Here is a 17,585-nt window from a genome sequence, read left to right on the forward strand (position 1 = left end):
TTCCTTGGTATTCTTAAGGGATTAGGGGCTGAGTCTCTTTGAGTAATATATACAGAGTATCTATTTCTGGGGTCCCCATAGCTGTGAAATCCAGTGATCTTTTTGTTCCAGTTCCCCATTATATTCAGTATGATCCCCTAATTGGGCTGGAAACAAAAGCAGCTTTTTGGCACTTAATGAAGTGCTTTCTGGTTCAGGTGTCATTTTTGAGTCAAGGATAACTTGGAGTTCCCTTAATCTATACTATTAAAAGGTCAGGAGTGTTAGAAGGAAAGGCTTAAGTGTATTTTAATCCCTTAAAGAGCATTAATTGCCCAGAATTTTAAATACACTAAAAGATGAGAGCTGAACATATATATCCTATATAATAAAAGCCTAATATGTGAAGTGTTCAACCTGTTGACCAGTCGCTATGGTGCACACTGACCACCAGGGGGCAGATGCTCCAACTGGTAGGTTAGCTTGCTGCTGGGGTCCAGCTGATTGGGCCAGACACGCCCTGGAACCCTCCCGCAGTCCCTCCACAGTCTGATCATGCACCGGTGGGGTCCCTCGGCCTGGCCTGCACCCTCTCCCAATCCGGGACCCCTCAGGGAATGTCAGAGAGTCGGTTTCGGCTCAATCCCCTCAGGCCAGGCCGAGGGACCCCACCAGTCCATGCACCAGGTTTAATTCTCCATGCTAACCCAAAGCCTGTTGTTAGCTATTGAAGATCTTGGAAGATGATAGGGAGAAAAGACTTTAGTCATTTCTTAATGTTTTTTTATGACTATTGGTCCTCCCCGGAGAGATAGTTGCAGACATAGAATGAATCTTTGACTAGCTGGTATTCTAACTAATTCTTTCTCTCTTTCAGCCTCTCACAAGTGGGCTTTATTACTATTATATCATGGAATTGGCCTTTTATTGGTCTCTAATGTTTTCTCAGTTTACAGACATTAAAAGAAAGGTAAGGATCCTGGTTCCCTCGATTCTCAGTAACTTATTGCATCCTCCTTCCTAGCAGCTACCATTACTGCCATTGTGATGGATTCTCTGTCCTGACTGAGATCACAGAAGAGGGAGAAAGTAGGTTTGAATGGACTATTAGCTCTTTGTAAATGTTCTCAGAAATGAGATTTGACTAATGAAGAAGTATATTTGAGGCCTTCAGGGTAGCCAAGATGAGAACAGTTACCAGCTAAGCATACCTTTATCTTTATTTTCTTCCAAGGCTCTTAGAGAAAACTAGTCAGAACATAGGGATAGCAAGGCATGATCCAGAACAGGCCTGAATCTATAAAGGCTAAATTTGGCCGAAGCCAGTTTGGCTCAGTGGTAGAGCGTCTGTCTGCAGACTGAAAGGTCCCAGGTTCGATTCTGGTCAGGGGATGTACATTGGTTGCAGGCACATCCCCGGTGGGGGGTGTGCAGGAGGCAGCTGGTCGATGCTTCTCTCTCATGGACGTTTCTGGCTCTCTATCTCTCTCCCTTCCTCTCTGTAAAAAAAAATCAATAAAATATATTAAAAAAAAAAAAAAAGCTAAATTTGGCTTTTGCTTGGCATTAGGGGCCCTTGTTCTCTCTCTGCTTTTCCTTCTTGGTGACCCCACTTACTCAAAGAATTTCAACTGGAAGGGGTTCTAGATTATTATTATTATTATTATTATTATTATTTTTACCATTTTCTTGCTATTATTTAGGAAACAAAGATTCAGAAAAGTAAGTTGATTTGTCCACATAGTGACAAATTTGTAAATGACAAGTTTTTTATAAGTAGACAATCTTCACCTCTTATTGTTGTCCACCTGACATAATGTAGTTCCAGCAGCTCTAGCCCTAATCTGTTACCAACTTATGGTTATTTTTGGTGAGAAAGCCAAAGTAACATTTATGGGAATGGACTGAAACTAAATCTGGGTTGTTAATTGTTACATAACCTACAAGTTTGATACTCCAATCAGGTGACTTTCACTCTCCTATGGTCAGGAGATACAGGTCCCCTTATTAAAATTTTGTTTTAAACATGACACAAATATAAAGGTTTAAAAATGTACTAGAATGTATATTTTTGAACCCATACGCAACTCAAAAACTAGAATATATCGCTGTATCTGTCTATGTGGGAAATATAACTTTTCATCCTTGTTTCTCCTGCCTTCTCCCACCTTGTGTCCCTCACTGGGCTAAGAAGTATTTATTAGCTATGTCTGATAACTCAGGTATTTAGAGATTTCTTCAGGTCAACCCTTGGCATTGGAATCTGAGAAGAAATTAGAGCTTTTTGTTGTTGTTTTTGTTAATCCTCACCAGAGATATTTTTCCCTTTGATTTTTTTTTAGACAGAGTGGAAGAGAGGGAGTGAGGGGGCAAAAGTCAGAGAGAGAGAGTGTTTGAGACATCGATGTGATAGAGACACATCGACCAACTGGTTGCCTCCCACACATGCCTGACGGGGGCTGAGACCTGAACCTGCAATGTAAGAATGTGCCCATGGCCAGAAATTGAGCTGACATCCTTTGATGTGCAGGCTGGCACTCCAACCATTGGGTCACACTGGCCAGGACTAAATTAGAGCTTTTTAACCTGCTTTAAGCTATATTAACATAGATTATGGGTCACTGATGTAGAGAGTTGGGGTCAAATGCTAGGCAGCTTTTTTTTCTTCACTACATTTTATTGATTTCTTATAGAGAGGAAGGAAGAGGGATAGAGAGTTAGAAGCATCAATGAGAGAGAAACATCGATCAGCTGCCTCCTGTACACGCCCTACTGGGGATGTGCCTACAACCAAGGTACATGCCCTTGGCTGGAATCGAACCTGGGATCCTTCAGACTGCAGGCTGACACTATCCACTGAGCCAAACTGGTTAGGGCCTAGGCAGCTTCTTAATGGAGAGTTTAAACAGAATGGAACTTCTAAGGCTGGGATTAAGATCTTTAGAGAACAATGCAGGGCATTGAGTTGGCTAGCATCTCTATGGCCCTGCCTATACCTGCTTCTTCTATTTCCATTCCTTCCTAGGACTTCCTGATCATGTTTGTGCATCACTTAGCCACCATTGGGCTCATCACCTTCTCATATATCAACAACATGGTTCGGGTAGGAACTCTGGTCATGTGTCTACATGATGCCTCAGACTTCTTGCTGGAGGTAAGACCCCAATTTCTTTTCCCTCATTATTCCTCTATTTCTCTCCTTTGCATCCTGAGAACAGGTTTTCTCCTCAATTTAATTCTTCCTTTTTTCAGGCAGCCAAGCTGGCCAATTATGCCAAATATCAGCGTCTCTGTGACACCCTTTTTGTGATCTTTAGTGCTGTTTTTATGGTCACTCGTCTTGGAATCTATCCATTCTGGTAAGTGTTAGAGCTGTGGAACTGGTGTAGGAATGTAGCTAATGATACCTTTTGTCAGTTTAGGGAGTAAACCACCAAGAACCTGATGCCCTGCTTTTTCCTTGACCTAACCTCAGTTCCCTTGCATAGTATTTCTAGTGAGGCATGATCCAGACTCAGAGCATCCAACTCACTGGCTGTGGCTTTCCTGAATCATCTCTGAGGAGCAGTCCTCATTTCATGCCTAAGTATTTCATTTGCTTTCTTGTGTGCTGATTACAAAATTCTCAGGCTCTTCTTGCTTGTTTTCCTACTCACACCCTCTCTCCTACCCTGACTACACACACACACACACACACACACACACACACACACACACACGCGCGCACACCCCTCACTTCTACACTCACTATTTCATGGTACAAAGTCAGTGACTCTGTGGATTGAAGATCACGCTTAGTCTAAGGGAATAAGCTACTAACTATTCTATATGTGCCTGAGGATCTAAATCCTAGGATTATGATTAAAATTGTTGACCCAGTTTTGTGCATATTTGAAGTGATTAATAATATAACTTATTCCATTAGTTCCTATGGTTTACACAGTGGAACCTTGGTTCTTGAACTCATTTCTTTTGGAAGGCTGTTCAAGAAGTGGTTTATTCAAAAACCAAATCATTTTTTCCCATTTTTTAATTAGTAAATTGAATGAATTTGTTCCAGACCCCCAAATGATTCCCTCTTTCAACCTTTCTTATATGTAGTACATGTCTAATGTACTGTTTAATCTATAAACACTTTATAAACAAAAAGGACATGAAATGTAAATGAAAATTTAACAAAAAGGAAGTGAAATGTACAGTAAAAAGTAAAAATTTGCATACATACTAGGACTTACCTTTACTGCTGAGAGCTGTTAATGACTGGATATGGAGAGGAGGGATGGAGGGACGTTATTGTTGCCCCTTCCATAAAAACTTCTCTCTTGTCTCTGCTCCACTAGGATTTGCTTCAGGCTCCCTGGGCCTCTGTCTCACTAAAAACCTATTCAATTATGTTTGTTTTTATCTACATTTTAACACTTTTCTGAAGTGAAACACTGCATTGTCATTGAACAAGTTTGTTGCATAATTTGCTGCTTCATTGCCAGGGTGATTTTTCTCAATAAAATTTTGCATTTCTCCTCATTTTCCAAGCATTTTCTTGGTTAGTGAAGTAGGAATATCCCTTCCCTTCTCTGAAGGGAGCTCTTCAGCTGCTGTATGTTGCTGTTCCCTCTGAAGGTCAGCTCAGTGTTGTGGTCCTCCACATCATTACCCACCTCCAAGCCATGGACCTGCCCCGAGACACATTATCCTCCACAACAGACGCAGGCTCATCCTCAAAGCCCTCAAAGTCTCTTTCAGCAACAGCCGCAGGCCACAATTTCAGGCAGATTGCATGGTCCTGGAAGACACTTCCCCCTATGCTTTGTCTGTGAGCCTCAAGCAAGTGAGAATATTAAAATGTTCCTTCCAGAACTCCCCAAGAGTTAAATTAGTTTTAGTTTTTTAATCACCTCAAAACATCTCTGATTCAGTGCCTTTGTGTAGTTCTTTTTTAAAAAAAATATATTTTATTGATTTTTTACAGAGAGGAAGGGAGAGAGATAGAGAGTTAGAAATGTCGATGAGAGAGAAACATCGACCTGCTGCCTCTTGCACACCCCCTACTGGGGATGTGCCTGCAACTACGTACATGCTCTTGACCGGAATCGAACCTGGGACCTTTCAGTCCGCAGACCGACGCTCTGCCACTGAGCCAAACCGGTTTCGGCATCTTTGTGTAGTTCTTAAAAGTTAGAAATGACCTGCTGGTCCATGGGCTGGATAAGAGGGGCTGTATTAGGTGGCAAGAACCTGAGAGTGATGAAGCTGTACTCCTCCACCAACTCGGCCTCCACGCCTGGAGGGAGGGAAGGAACACTGTCCACTACAAGCAGTGCGCTGAGTGGCAATTGTTTTTCCCAGAGGTATTTCTTCCCACTTAGGGCAAACATTTCATGAATCCACTCAATAAAAAAATTGCCTGGTTACCCAAGCTTTGCTATTAGCCCTGCGCATTGCATTCAACTTATTTTTCATGACATTATTTTTCTTGAAAACTCACGGTTTTCAGAACAATAGACCAGTAGAGGCTTCAATTTAAAGTCCCCACTTGCATTCCCACACAAAAACGTCATCCTGTCCTTCATTGGCTTGTGTTCTGGCAGTGACTTCTCCTGTGTGATATAAGTCCTCTCTGGCATTTTCTTCCAGAGAGGCTTGTCTCATCACAATTGAACACTTACTGGGAAACAAATCCCTTGGCCTCTACATATTCTTGAAATTCTGTTATGAAATTATCAGCATCTACTTTGTTAGAGTTAGCAGCCTCCCTATGCCTGACTACACTATGAATGCCACTTCTTTCCTTTTGTTTTAAATATGTTTTAATTAATTTTTTACAGAGAGGAAGGGAGAGGGATAGAGAGTTAGAAACACCAATGAGAAAGAAACATCGATCAGCTGCCTCCTGCACACACCCCACTGAGGACGTGCCCACAATCAAGGTACATGCCCTTGACTAGAATCGAACCTGGGACCCTTGAGTCCACAGGCTGAAGCTCTATCCACTGAGCCAAACCGGTTAGGGCAATGCCACTTATTTTCTTAAATTTATCGAACTACCCCCTACTAGCTTTAAATCAATTTCAATACTCATTCCAGGGTTATCTTTTAGGAGGTCAGTATGCAGCATCTTCACATATCATTGTCTCCGAAGTGCTACATCACTGACTAATTGCTTTTCACTTATCAAAATCAACAACAATTTTTCTGCTTCTTCATTTGCCTGTGATCTTTGTTTCATGAGCATTGTCACATCTTTAGCAACATCAGCTCTCTTGGGGGCCTCTTTATGTTTTAAAATTGTACAAGTTAGTTATTGATTTCATCATGCCATACTCGTTAGCCAAATTAGACATGCAAACACCTCAATCATACTTGGCAATTATTTCTTTTTTTAAGCTCTGTTGTTGTTCTCACAACTTTCCTTTTCACTTTGCTACTATCACTAACCTTCTTAGGACCCATGTGACTTACTGTAATATTTAATAATAATGGCAGCAACAAAAGCAAAAAAAAAAATACCATGTGAAAATATTTATAGCACAATTTCCTGAAAGGTTAACAATGTGAAGTTTAGTGGTAAACTGACTCATACTCAGGCATTCTCTCCTGTTTGTCACCTGAGAGACACATGATTACATACATACATACAGGTGAAAGGGTTGTTGGGTCGAGAACCGAAGTTTTGTTTGACAACCAAGACATTTTTTTCCATGAACAACTTAGTCAAAAACCAAATTGTTTGATGGGAGACATTTGAATGTTTATCTTCCCTTACCCCAAAAGATGAAAACTTCATAGGCTGCCTTCCTTTATTTCCTCATTGTGGATGAATATCCATGGAACTTCAACTGAGAGAGAAGGTACAGGGAGAAAACACAAGTTCTGCTTCTCAGGGAACTCAGCTTCATCCATATCTGCCTGGCTTAGACTCTACAATCTGACCACTGGTCTCCTTCTAGGATTCTGAACACAACCCTCTTTGAGAGTTGGGAGATTATTGGACCCTATCCCTCCTGGTGGCTCTTCAATGGCCTTCTCCTGATCCTACAGGTTCTGCATGTCATCTGGTCCTACCTAATTGCGAGAATTGCTTTCAAAGCCTTGATCCGAGGAAAGGTGAGGATGAAAGATGGCTTCTTTCTTTGGGACTGAGTAGAAAGATGGATATTACTCAATAGGCCTTCTCTTTTGATCTAACCTAGTGAGCCCCATCTATACAAGAAGACCCAGCAAAAAGCCTAGGGATCCATAGTTTTCACCTTTTCTATAAGTATGAGTGTTTAGCCTCTTAGGACATGATTTAGATGTAAGAGGAAGGATCTTCCTTCTTCCTATCTTTTAGAAATGACTGTCGTTATATAATGAACAGGATTAGGTTTTAGAGAAGACCTCAACCATTTCGTACCCTTTACCTACGTACTTCAGTAGATTTCATAGTTTTTATTTTTAGCTGGGGAGCTTTTTTTCAAGGAAAACATATGCATAGCTCCAAGATAAAAACTGTAAAGGTAGTGATTGCCGAGGGAGTGGTGTTGGTTCACAAACCACTTCAAAATGACCATTCTGTAATGTTCAAGATATGGTTGATGTGAGAGACAAGTACTGGCCTCATCCCACTATTGTATGAGGCAAGGATCTTAAGTAAGAAGGCTATTTAGGGTTTCAAATACCCATCTTATGCCCAGAGCCCACAAGCACAGAGAGAAGTGTCATTTAAAATTCATAAGTGAACCAAGTTCTAAAGCAGTCAGGCTTTAATCAGTCTAAGGGCTGGGGATTCAGCCTTCAGTAATACAGAATCCCAAGGTGGAGGTGGGGGTGGGTCTGCTAGAGGACACAGTGACTCTAGGACAAAGGGATGGAATGTTACCTGGGCATATAGGACCTCTTATGTCTGTTCCCTATGGCTGCAATTGGTTACAGAACTTTCTCAGTGTGTCTATGCATCTTGCTATAGCTACTAGACATCTCTTTTCTCCCCTGCTTTTCTTTTCTGACCAGGTGACTTATCCAGGAAGGATTATACCCAGATTCTATATTCTCCACTCTTTTTTCACCTCCTTCCTTTTTTCTATGCCTGGTGGGAGCTGGACAATTTCGTCTCTTGCATGTAAGTGTATCTGTGCTTCCAGTATTCAGTGAAGCATGTCTTTCTGAATGTGTTTCTCTTCCTTCCTGCTTTCCTCCATGTTCCCATGTTGTCTGAAAGCATGCCCCCTCTCCTGACCTTGGTGGGGCCATTGTTGACTGGAGCTCAAGCTGCTGCCAGATTTTCCTAAATGGAGGCAAGAATGGAGTCTGCTGTTTGTTTTACTTCCCCTCTCCCTTTTTGAGCCTCTCTTTACCTCAGATCTAGACACACTGTGCTCTCTGGTAGACATTTTCTAAAAATCAGGAATCAGTTATCTGGGTTCAGAAGTCAACAGCTATTATAAACCATAGAATCTTAGAGCTAACCAAAGCAAGTGCCCCACTTCTTAGAAACAACAATTGTACTTTTAATTCTTTTCACCTTTATTTACTTATTTAAAAAACAGCACATATTTATTATCCTTTAGTTCTGGAGGTCAAAAGTCTGTCATAGGTTTCATTGGGTTTCTCTCTTTTACTTTTATGGTCCATTGTAGAGAATTTGAAATATTTTGTTTGATATGCAGGATAATTTAGATTTGAAAACACTGCTCTAATCCAAACTATTCATTTGAAAATATACAACAAAAAAGCTGAGGTTAAGCAGTCAAGATTCACAAATAGTACCATGATTGGGACTGGGACTCTCTCCCGTGATTGCCAATCCACTTTTCACCATGTGGATCTTGGGAATGTCAGAGTTGCACAAGAGAAGTGATCTTGCTTTCAGGAAAAGGGAGAAGATTGGAGAAATGGTGTCATAGGATATTGCTAATTGCGCCCAGAATAAATAGAACTGCTGAAAAAGTCCTAGTATGGATCAGTTTTGGAAACAGAACAAAACTCAGGATAACCAATATGAATAACTGCAATCACCATTACCATCAGAAGATAGACACAATGATGACAGTCATATGCATTATTTATATTTTCCTTTTTCTACTTTTTGAGATGGAAGGAGAAAAAGGGCGTCTGGAGTATCCCTCAAACCTAAGTCAGAACTCAGGGAATGATTTCAGCTCTCTTAGGCTGGTCCTGAAAGACACACACCTCAACCAAACTAGCTACTTATTCCGTAGAGAATAAAAACAGAAATGATAAGAGAGAAACCCAGGAAGCAGGCAAAGGATATTCAAAACAGTAGCCATGGCCCAGATAATGTTTTGAGTCAGGTGCCATCAGAAAGTAGGCCAAATTGGAAACAGTGCCCAAACATGGGCTCTGTGGGCTTTGTCTTAAGTTTCCAGAAAAGTTCTGTCCTCACCTTTCCTGCCTTTGGCCCCATCCCACCTAGGTATCTAAGGATGACCGCAGTGATGTGGAGAGCAGCTCAGAGGAAGAAGATGTGACCACCAACACAAAGAGCTCCTGTGGCAGCAGCTCCAGCAATGGTGCCAGTTGGGTGAATGGTCATATGGGAGGCAGCTGCTGGGTTGAAGAGTAAAATGGTTGGTAAGGGGACTTAAGCACACATGGACTTGTAGGGCCACTGGCAACCTACTCTTCTTGGACCTCCCCAAACCTGCACTCCTGAGACTAGGGGTCTGCAGGCACTGAGGAGAATCAAAGAAGCAAATATTTTCACTTTTTTAAAAACTATGCCATTTTGTATTTAATAGCCTCCAGGTTCTTTCCATAATATTTGCTGTGTGTGTGTGTGTGTGTGTGTGTGTGTGTGTGTGTGTGCATGGGTGTGCATGTGTGCGCACGCATGCATATGTGCATGAGTTTCATTGCCTGGGTTGGGGCACAATTCTGAACTGGGGCCTCTAGGCCTTACCTGGTCCACCTCAATCCCAGATTTGGCTGCATCTTGAATTATTCTGGTTCTGGACTATCCCTTCCCTTCTTGTCCATGACTCTTGAGGCTCTGGACATCTGAATGGAGCAGCCAAGTTAAGGTTTCTGCACTGTTCTTCCTTCAGAGCTGGAATATTTCACATGAAGTTGTGTAGAAACAGATAACCATGGATGAATGGCCAGGATTGCTGTGACCCCTAGCTACATCTCCTTCCTACCACCTGGTAGTGACAGGGACAGCTGCTGATAACCCTGCTCTTTACTCAATGGTACGCAGGGGATGGGGGTGGGAGAGTGTGAGCAGAGAGCTAGAGGAGGACAACAGCCACTGGGTGAGCTGGTAACGGTTTATACTATTGTTTACTCTTCTGTGATTAAAAGTGCTTCAACCCTCTTCTGCTATCTCAAACTCTTTAGTGACTCTATCCCCAATTCCCTGAATCCATAAGCCAATTAAGGATTTTTTTTCAGGTCTGATTCTGAAGCCATTGGATACCAAATTTTTCCTTTCTGTGCGTGCTGGGAAGAGAGTGCCTACGTTTTAGGACTTTATGTTTTAAGAAAAGATAAACATGTATAGTAATCACAAGAAAAAAATACTGAGCAGATTAAAGTATGTAAATCACCAAACCAACAAAGACTTTGAAGAGCTAAGACACTTTTAGTTAAAAATACAGATACTGCCAGTTAACATTTTAAAATTATGATAAGTGAATCTAAGCAGATGTTTTCTCTTTTAGCCCATGGAAAAACAGTCTTCCTAGTACAGGTTTTTCTCTAGTTGAGGTCTTGGCAAAATTACCAAGTAGTAGTATTAGTAGTATTTAGTAGTATTATTAGTAGTATTTATTCACTGGCTGGTATGGCTTGGTTGGGTGTCATCCCATGCACCAGAAAGGTTGCTGGTTCGATTCCTGGTGAGGGCACATGCCCACATTGTAGTCTCAATCCCCAGTAGGCAGCTGATTGATGTTCCGCTCTCACATTGATGTTTCTCTCTTTCTCTAAAAATCAATAAAAAGAATTTTTTTTTTAAAGAATAGTAGTATTAATGTCTTAAGATAGTTTTCTGCTTAGTGAATATTCATATCAAAATATTTCCAGCCCTAGCTAATTTGGCTCAGTGGATAGAGCGTCAGTCTGAGGACTGAAGGGTCCCAGATTCGATTCTGGTCAAGGGCACATGCCAGGTTGTGGGCTCAATCCCCAGTAGGGGGTGTGCAGGAAGCAGCTGGTCAGTGACTCTCATCATTTATGTTGTGTGTTTTTTTAATATTTTTATTGATTTCAGAGAGGAAAGGAGGAAGGGAGAGAGAGAAACATCAGTGATGAGAGAGAATATTGATTCACTGCCTCCTGCACACCCCACACTGGGGATCGAGCCCACAACCCCGGCATGTTCCCTTGATTGGAATTGAACCCAGGACCCTTCAGTCTACAAGTCAACTCTCTATCCACTGAGCAAAACCAGCCAGGGCTCATCATTGATGTTTCTAGCTCTTCCCTCTCACTTCCTCTCTGAAATCAATAAAAATAGTTTTAAAATATATATATATTGCCGAAACTGGTTTGGCTCAATGGATAGAGCGCTGGCTTGGGGACTGAAAGGTCCCAGGTTCGATTCCGGTCAAGGGCATGTACCTTGGTTGCGGGCATATACCCAGTAGGGGGTGTGCAGGAGGCAGCTGATCAATGACTCTCTCTCATCGATTTCTAACTATCTCTCTCCCTTCCTCTCTGTACAAAATCAATAAAATATATATTTTTTTAAAATTAAAATATATATATACTGAGTGGCCAGATTATTATGATCTCTGAATACATAATAATCTGGCCACTCAGTGTGTGTGTGTGTGTGTGTGTGTGTGTGTGTGTGTATTAGAGGCCTGATGCATGAATTTGTGCATGGATGGGGTCCTGCCAGCCTCGCCAGGGGGAAGGGACATGGGCGGTTGGCCAGCCTGCCTGCTGGTTGAACTCCTGGTCGAGGGGACAATTTGCATATTAACCTTTCATTATATAGGATATACACTTAGTGGCCAGATTATTATGCAATCAGAAATCATAATAATCTGGCCACTCTGTATATATTTCCAGGTGCTCTATGTACATTAAGACATGTAGTATTTTTTTGAGAGAGAATCTTTTTTTTATATATTTTATTTTATTTTATTATTTTTTAATATATTTTATTGATTTTGTACAGAGAGGAAGGGAGAGAGACAGAGAGCCAGAAACATCGATGAGAGAGAGTCATCGATCAGCTGCCTCTTGCACACCCCCTACTGGGGATATGCCCGCAACCAAGGTACATGCCCTTGACCGGAATCGAACCCGGGACCCTTCAGTCCCCAAGCCGACGCTCTATCCATTGAGCCAAACCGGTCTCGGCGTTATGTAGTATTTCATTGTCAGGGAATTTGAATGCAAATTGAATGAAATAGGTTATTGTTCTATGAATCAGATACTTAATGTTCACTGACAGTATAGAGATATTGACCCTACTAAAATTACCTTACTGAGTGGCTGGATTTTAAAAAGACTTACTGTGGTGTAGGAGAAAATTAAGTCCTAAAAAAAAATCTTACAAATTTAGTCATATCTAGTCAGTAAGAGTAAAAGATTAGCCCAGCCAGCTTGGCTCAGTGGTTGAGTGTCAACCTATGAATCAGTAGGTCATAGTTCGATTCCCAGTTAGGGCACATGCCCAGGTTGTGGGCTCGATCCCTAGTGTGGGGCATGCTGAAGGCAGCTGATCAATGATTCTCTCTCATCATTGATGTTTCTATATCTCTCTCCATCTTTTTTCCTCACTGAAATCAATTAAAATACATATTTTTTAAAAAGACTAAAACATTCAGGTCTTACAACTAGTTCCTCAACTTACCTTATTGTTAAATAGACTAATAATTGTAAAATATGAATGAAATGCTTTTGAAAGTCAGAAAAGATATGTTGTTTCCCAGGGGAGAAAAGAGAAGATTATATACTAGTCTGGCTAGAAGTTAGTGTTGCCAATCTCTAGGAATTCAGTCAGGGCTGTCAACTAAGGTAGCTGCACATGACCTTCTGAAATTTAAACAATTATTTTGTAAAGATGCAACCAAGTCCATAGCTAAGACATAGCTTTTTATTATATGCCAGGCACTGTTTAAAGCACTTATGATAAAAATGAAGCAAAAAGAGATTAACTTGCCAAAGGTCAGGCCAGCTAGTAAAGTCAAACACTGTGTCTCCATTCTTTTCTTTTTTAAATATATTTTTATTGATTTCAGAGAGGAGAGAGAGATAGAAACAGCAATGATGAGAGAGAATCATTGATTGGCTGCCTCCTGCATGCCCCACACTGGGGATGAGCCCACAACCTGGGCATGTGCACTTGACCAGAATTGAAAACTGGGACCCTTTAGTCTGCAGGCCAATGCTTTATCCACTGAGCCAAACCAACTAGGGTCACCGTGTCTCTATTCTTAACCACTATATTTGACCACTTCCCAAAACTTCATAATGAGGAAGAATAGACGTTGAAGAAACATTTAGCCAGAGGGATAGACTGATTAGAGTTTGTCTTGGATAAGTAAATAGAGATTAGGGTCAATTATAAGAACAGGTTCTTGTTCTGAGAAGGAACTATGCATAAAGTGGGTGAGAGAAAGGGTGTTAGTGGATGTGAATACTAGATGATAATAGTGTTATGGCAGCAAGACAGTCATGAGGCTAGTTTTATAGATGGACTAGGAAGTTTTCATGCCTGAGAGGAAGGAAACTGGTGAAGAGCTGGTTAGATGCAGACTCACATCATCCCTACCAGAGAACTAGGAATATTGGTGAGAGAAGAAAGGTATTAACCTCTCCTCTGTTTAATATAAAAGGTTTTTAACTTCATTATTTAAAAAATAACATGTCTGTGTAGTTTTACTACTTAGAAAATGATCTTACATACATCAAAAAGTGAACTTAAGAACAGTTTTGAGCCGAAACCGGTTTGGCTTAATGGATAGAGTGTCAGCTTGGGGACTGAAGGGTCCTGGGTTCGATTCCGGTCAAGGGCATGTACCTTGGTTGCAGGCATATCCCCAGTAGGTGGTGTGCAAGAGGCAGCTGATCGATGACTCTCTCATCGATGTTTCTAACTCTCTATCTCTCTCCCTTCCTCTCTGTACAAAATCAATAAAATATATTTTTTTTTAAAAAAAGAACAGTTTTGAAAGGAAGGATTATCCTCACACAATAAGTGAATAGTATGGTTATTACTATGTAGTTAACCACCCTAAAATACAGTGGCTTAAAAGAACAGTTTATTATTTCTTATGGTTTGGTTGGTTGACTGAGCTCAGCTGGTGATATCTCATGTGACCCCAGTCTGATGGCAGCTGGGAATAGTCATTTGAAGACAACTGGGCTGGATGTTTAAGATGATTTACTAACCTGGGTAGAAGTTAGTGTTGGCCGATCCCTAGGAAATCAGTCTGGGCCATCAACTAAGGTACCTTCACATACCCACTCCGTGTGTTGGGGTTTGCACAAGTGATTGTGTTCCAAGAGGTAGGAAGCAGAAGTTACTAAGCCATTTAAGAGCGTTGTCCTTAACTGCCGCGTATCATTCCACTGTACTAAAGTAGTCACTGGGACCACCTAGATTCAGAGGATTGTGAGATAGACTTTACCTCTTGATGGAGTGGCACAGTCATTGCAGAAGAGCATGTGGGAGAGAGAGTTGCATTCATCTTTGAAAAATTAAATCTACCCCAATGAGGAAACTGAGTAACAGGAGTTACTTAAAAAAACACAAACAGCCCTGGCCAGTTTTGCTCAGTGGATAGAGCATTGGCCTATGGACTGAAGGGCCCCAGGTTCAATTACAGTCAAAGGCACATGCCCGGGTTGTGGGCTTGATTCCCAGTGTGGGGCATGCAGGAGGCAGCTGATCCATGATTCTGTTTCATCGTTCATGTATCTATCTTTCTCCTTCTCCCTTCCTCTCTGAAATCAATTAAAAAATATATTTTAAAAAATAAAAATTAAATAAAACGGGGTAGTGAGCACAGTGCAATGTACAAATGATATATTATAGAATTATGTACTTGAAACAAAATATTATTAACCAATGTTTCCCTGACAATTTTATTGTTTTTAAAATCCTCAACCAGTAATTTTTTTTTTTAATTTTAGAGAGAGAGAAGCATCAATGTGCAAGAGAAACGTTGAACCACCGCCTCTCCCCTATGCACTGACTGGGGATCCAGCCCATGATGTAGGCATGTGCCCTGACCAGGAATCAAACCTGCAACCTTTTTGGTGTATAGGATTATACTCAACTAACTAAGCCACCTGGCCAGGCACAAATTTAATTTAAAAAAAAAAAAACTTAGATGGTTCATCATGTATTATGAACTCTCACATCATCACAATCCTAAAAATAATTATATGAGTTTAGTGGGTGATAGTTTGCTGGTTTTAAACCAAGTTATTCATACTTAATTTCGTTTTAAGTTCTTCAGACTTTAAATCCATTATCTATGCAGGAGGATATTTTCAGTTCAATAAAACATTTATTAAGGGTCTACTTTATGACAGGCACTGTGGCCAAAGCTAGGGACACAAAGATGAACAAGATCTGGTTTCTACCCTCAAGGAGCTTATAACCCGGTAAGGGAAAAAGAGCAATGCGATAAGAACTATCCTAAATTATTCTTGGCAAGGTGGGAGAAAACTTGAAAGTGGCACTGGGCCATTGAAAATGAGTAGAGTTTTGCTTGGAAAATAGGAATGGAAAGGTATTATGTTTAGAAAAGATGTGAGAGTAAATGACAGTTCTGGCTTAATGCATACTAAAATAGGCTGAGTGGCAGATAAGGTTTTTTTATATATAACATTTTTTATTTATTTTCAGAGAAAGAGAAACATCGATTTTTTAATGCATATCTGAGGTTCCAAGAAAATGTCACAAAAGCCACAAAGAGAGGAATTGAAAGCTAGGGGAAAAGGCAAACAGTTGCAATTATTAGAGGGATAATGGGCATATAACTTAAGGACTTGGGTTTCAATGTTGACCACAAAAGAAGAGTCTGGCCCCATGCATAAAGCTGGAACTGAGACCTCCAGCTGAGGCTGGGACCCTGAAAAAGCAACAGACTTAGTGAAAGGGAGAAAACTAAAAAATTCACCCAGTTGGCAAAAAGAGAAAGCAAAGAAGTTCAAATACTTGGGCTTTGGTTCAGGAGATGAAAGGATTTTCTCCAATTCTGGGCCCACATGTGAATTTGAGAATCTAAAGATACATTTCCTGTGTGGTCTGGGAAACATCTCAACCCACACCCAGTCCCAGGTAAGAACTTGCATGAAAATTGGTCTCAGATCAGTTTCCATGGGGCTGCTCTCTGGAGAGACATGTACATGATGGTACAGACAACATGGGATTCTTATACCATCACCACCTCTCCCAAATAAAAAAGATTACCTCAGCCCTGGCTGGTGTGGCTTGGTTGGAGCATCATCCCATACACCAGAAGGTGGGTTCAGTTCCTGGTCAGAGCACATACCCAATTCCAGTGGGCGCATGTGCGGGAGACAACAGATGGATGTTTCTCTCCTTTCCTCTCTATAATCAATTTTAAAAAAATTTTTTTAAAGATTATCTCAGCTGAAACCAGTTTGGCTTAGTGGATAGAGTGCCAGCCTGCGGACTGAAAGGTTTCAGGTTTGATTCTGGTCAAGGGCATGTACCTTGGCTGCCGGCACATCCTCAGTTTAGGGGATGCAGGAGGCAGCTGATTGATTTTTCTTTCTCATCAATGTTTCTAGTTCTCTATCCCTCTCCCTTCCTCTCTGTAAAAAAAAAAATCAATAAAATATATTTAAAAAAAAAAAAGATTATCTCAATCAAACTTGCAACACATAACTAGTAACTAAATACTAATATCTAGAATATATTTAAACAAAGACAACCCAATAACAAAAAAAGAGGAGGGACTGTGAGTGCAGGAAGCACAGAATATGAATAGGCAATTCCTAAAGGATGAATATGCTAATGGATTATAAATCAATAAAAAGGTGCTCAACCTACTGGAAAGCAGTGATGTAAATTAAAATGAATAGAAACAACTTCGCACCAACAGTGTGTAGAAGTATTGCTGGTGAGAGTGAAATTGACATACCCACTTTGGAAAAGCAAGGATAACTAGTAAGCTAAATAATTCCTATTTTGGAGAAAGTAGCCCATGGGCCCAAGAAAACGTAAAAGGATACACATTGCGTTGCTATTTATTGGGGGGAGGGGGGGTATGGCCCATTGATCTTTCACTAGATAAATAGAATAAATTTATTTATTCATACAATTGGAATTACAATTGACTCTTGAGCAACACAGGTTTGAACTTATATGCATATTTTTTCAATAAATATGTAATTGACCCTTCATATCCCTAGGTTTCGCATCCATGGATTCAATCAACCACAGGTCAAAAATATTTTCAGTCCTCAGATGCAGAGGATTGACTGCATGCACTGTGCTACATCATTTTACATGAGACTTGAGCATTCACAGATTTTGGTATCTGGAAGGGGGGGTGTCCCAGAACCAGTACCCTGTGGACGACTGTGGTTAAATTTTGGGGGAGTCAAAAGTTATACGTGGATTTTCAAATGGGGGCTTCGGCACCCCTAATCCCCATATTCAGGAACCAACT

The 17,585-nt window shown here is 40.8% G+C and overlaps 1 protein-coding gene and 2 long non-coding RNA genes across 4 annotated transcripts in view; 2 read left to right on the forward strand and 1 right to left on the reverse strand.

Annotated features, from left to right (window-relative positions):
* CERS5 (ceramide synthase 5) overlaps positions 1 to 10,291 on the forward strand; it is a 32,194-nt gene extending 21,903 nt beyond the window's left edge. The window contains exons 6-11 of one of the 2 annotated variants that reach the window (XM_084876627.1): positions 857 to 949; positions 3,005 to 3,133; positions 3,232 to 3,338; positions 6,927 to 7,083; positions 7,969 to 8,077; positions 9,392 to 9,713. In XM_084876627.1, coding sequence (XP_084732753.1) covers positions 857 to 949; positions 3,005 to 3,133; positions 3,232 to 3,338; positions 6,927 to 7,083; positions 7,969 to 8,077; positions 9,392 to 9,399 — 603 coding nt within the window. In that variant the 3' untranslated portion in view covers positions 9,400 to 9,713. Of the gene's footprint in view, positions 1 to 856; positions 950 to 3,004; positions 3,134 to 3,231; positions 3,339 to 6,926; positions 7,084 to 7,968; positions 8,078 to 9,391 lie in introns of both variants that reach the window. The other variant, XM_084876626.1, reaches the window with a different exon arrangement.
* A 287-nt stretch (positions 10,292 to 10,578) lies between these two features.
* On the forward strand, positions 10,579 to 10,929 carry LOC311618894. The gene is made up of 2 exons (XR_014794407.1): positions 10,579 to 10,705; positions 10,738 to 10,929. It is a non-coding gene; the product is annotated as an uncharacterized lncRNA (long non-coding RNA).
* Positions 10,930 to 15,256: 4,327 nt separating this feature from the next.
* Positions 15,257 to 17,331, reverse strand: LOC311619326. The gene is made up of 2 exons (XR_014794474.1): positions 17,000 to 17,331; positions 15,257 to 16,377 (listed from the first exon to the last, which is right to left on the reverse strand). It is a non-coding gene; the product is annotated as an uncharacterized lncRNA (long non-coding RNA).
* Between the last annotated feature and the right edge of the window lie 254 nt (positions 17,332 to 17,585).

Source organism: Pipistrellus hanaki (assembly GCF_964339955.1).
Source record: "Pipistrellus hanaki genome assembly, chromosome: 3".
NCBI classification, from domain to species: domain Eukaryota; kingdom Metazoa; phylum Chordata; class Mammalia; order Chiroptera; family Vespertilionidae; genus Pipistrellus; species Pipistrellus hanaki.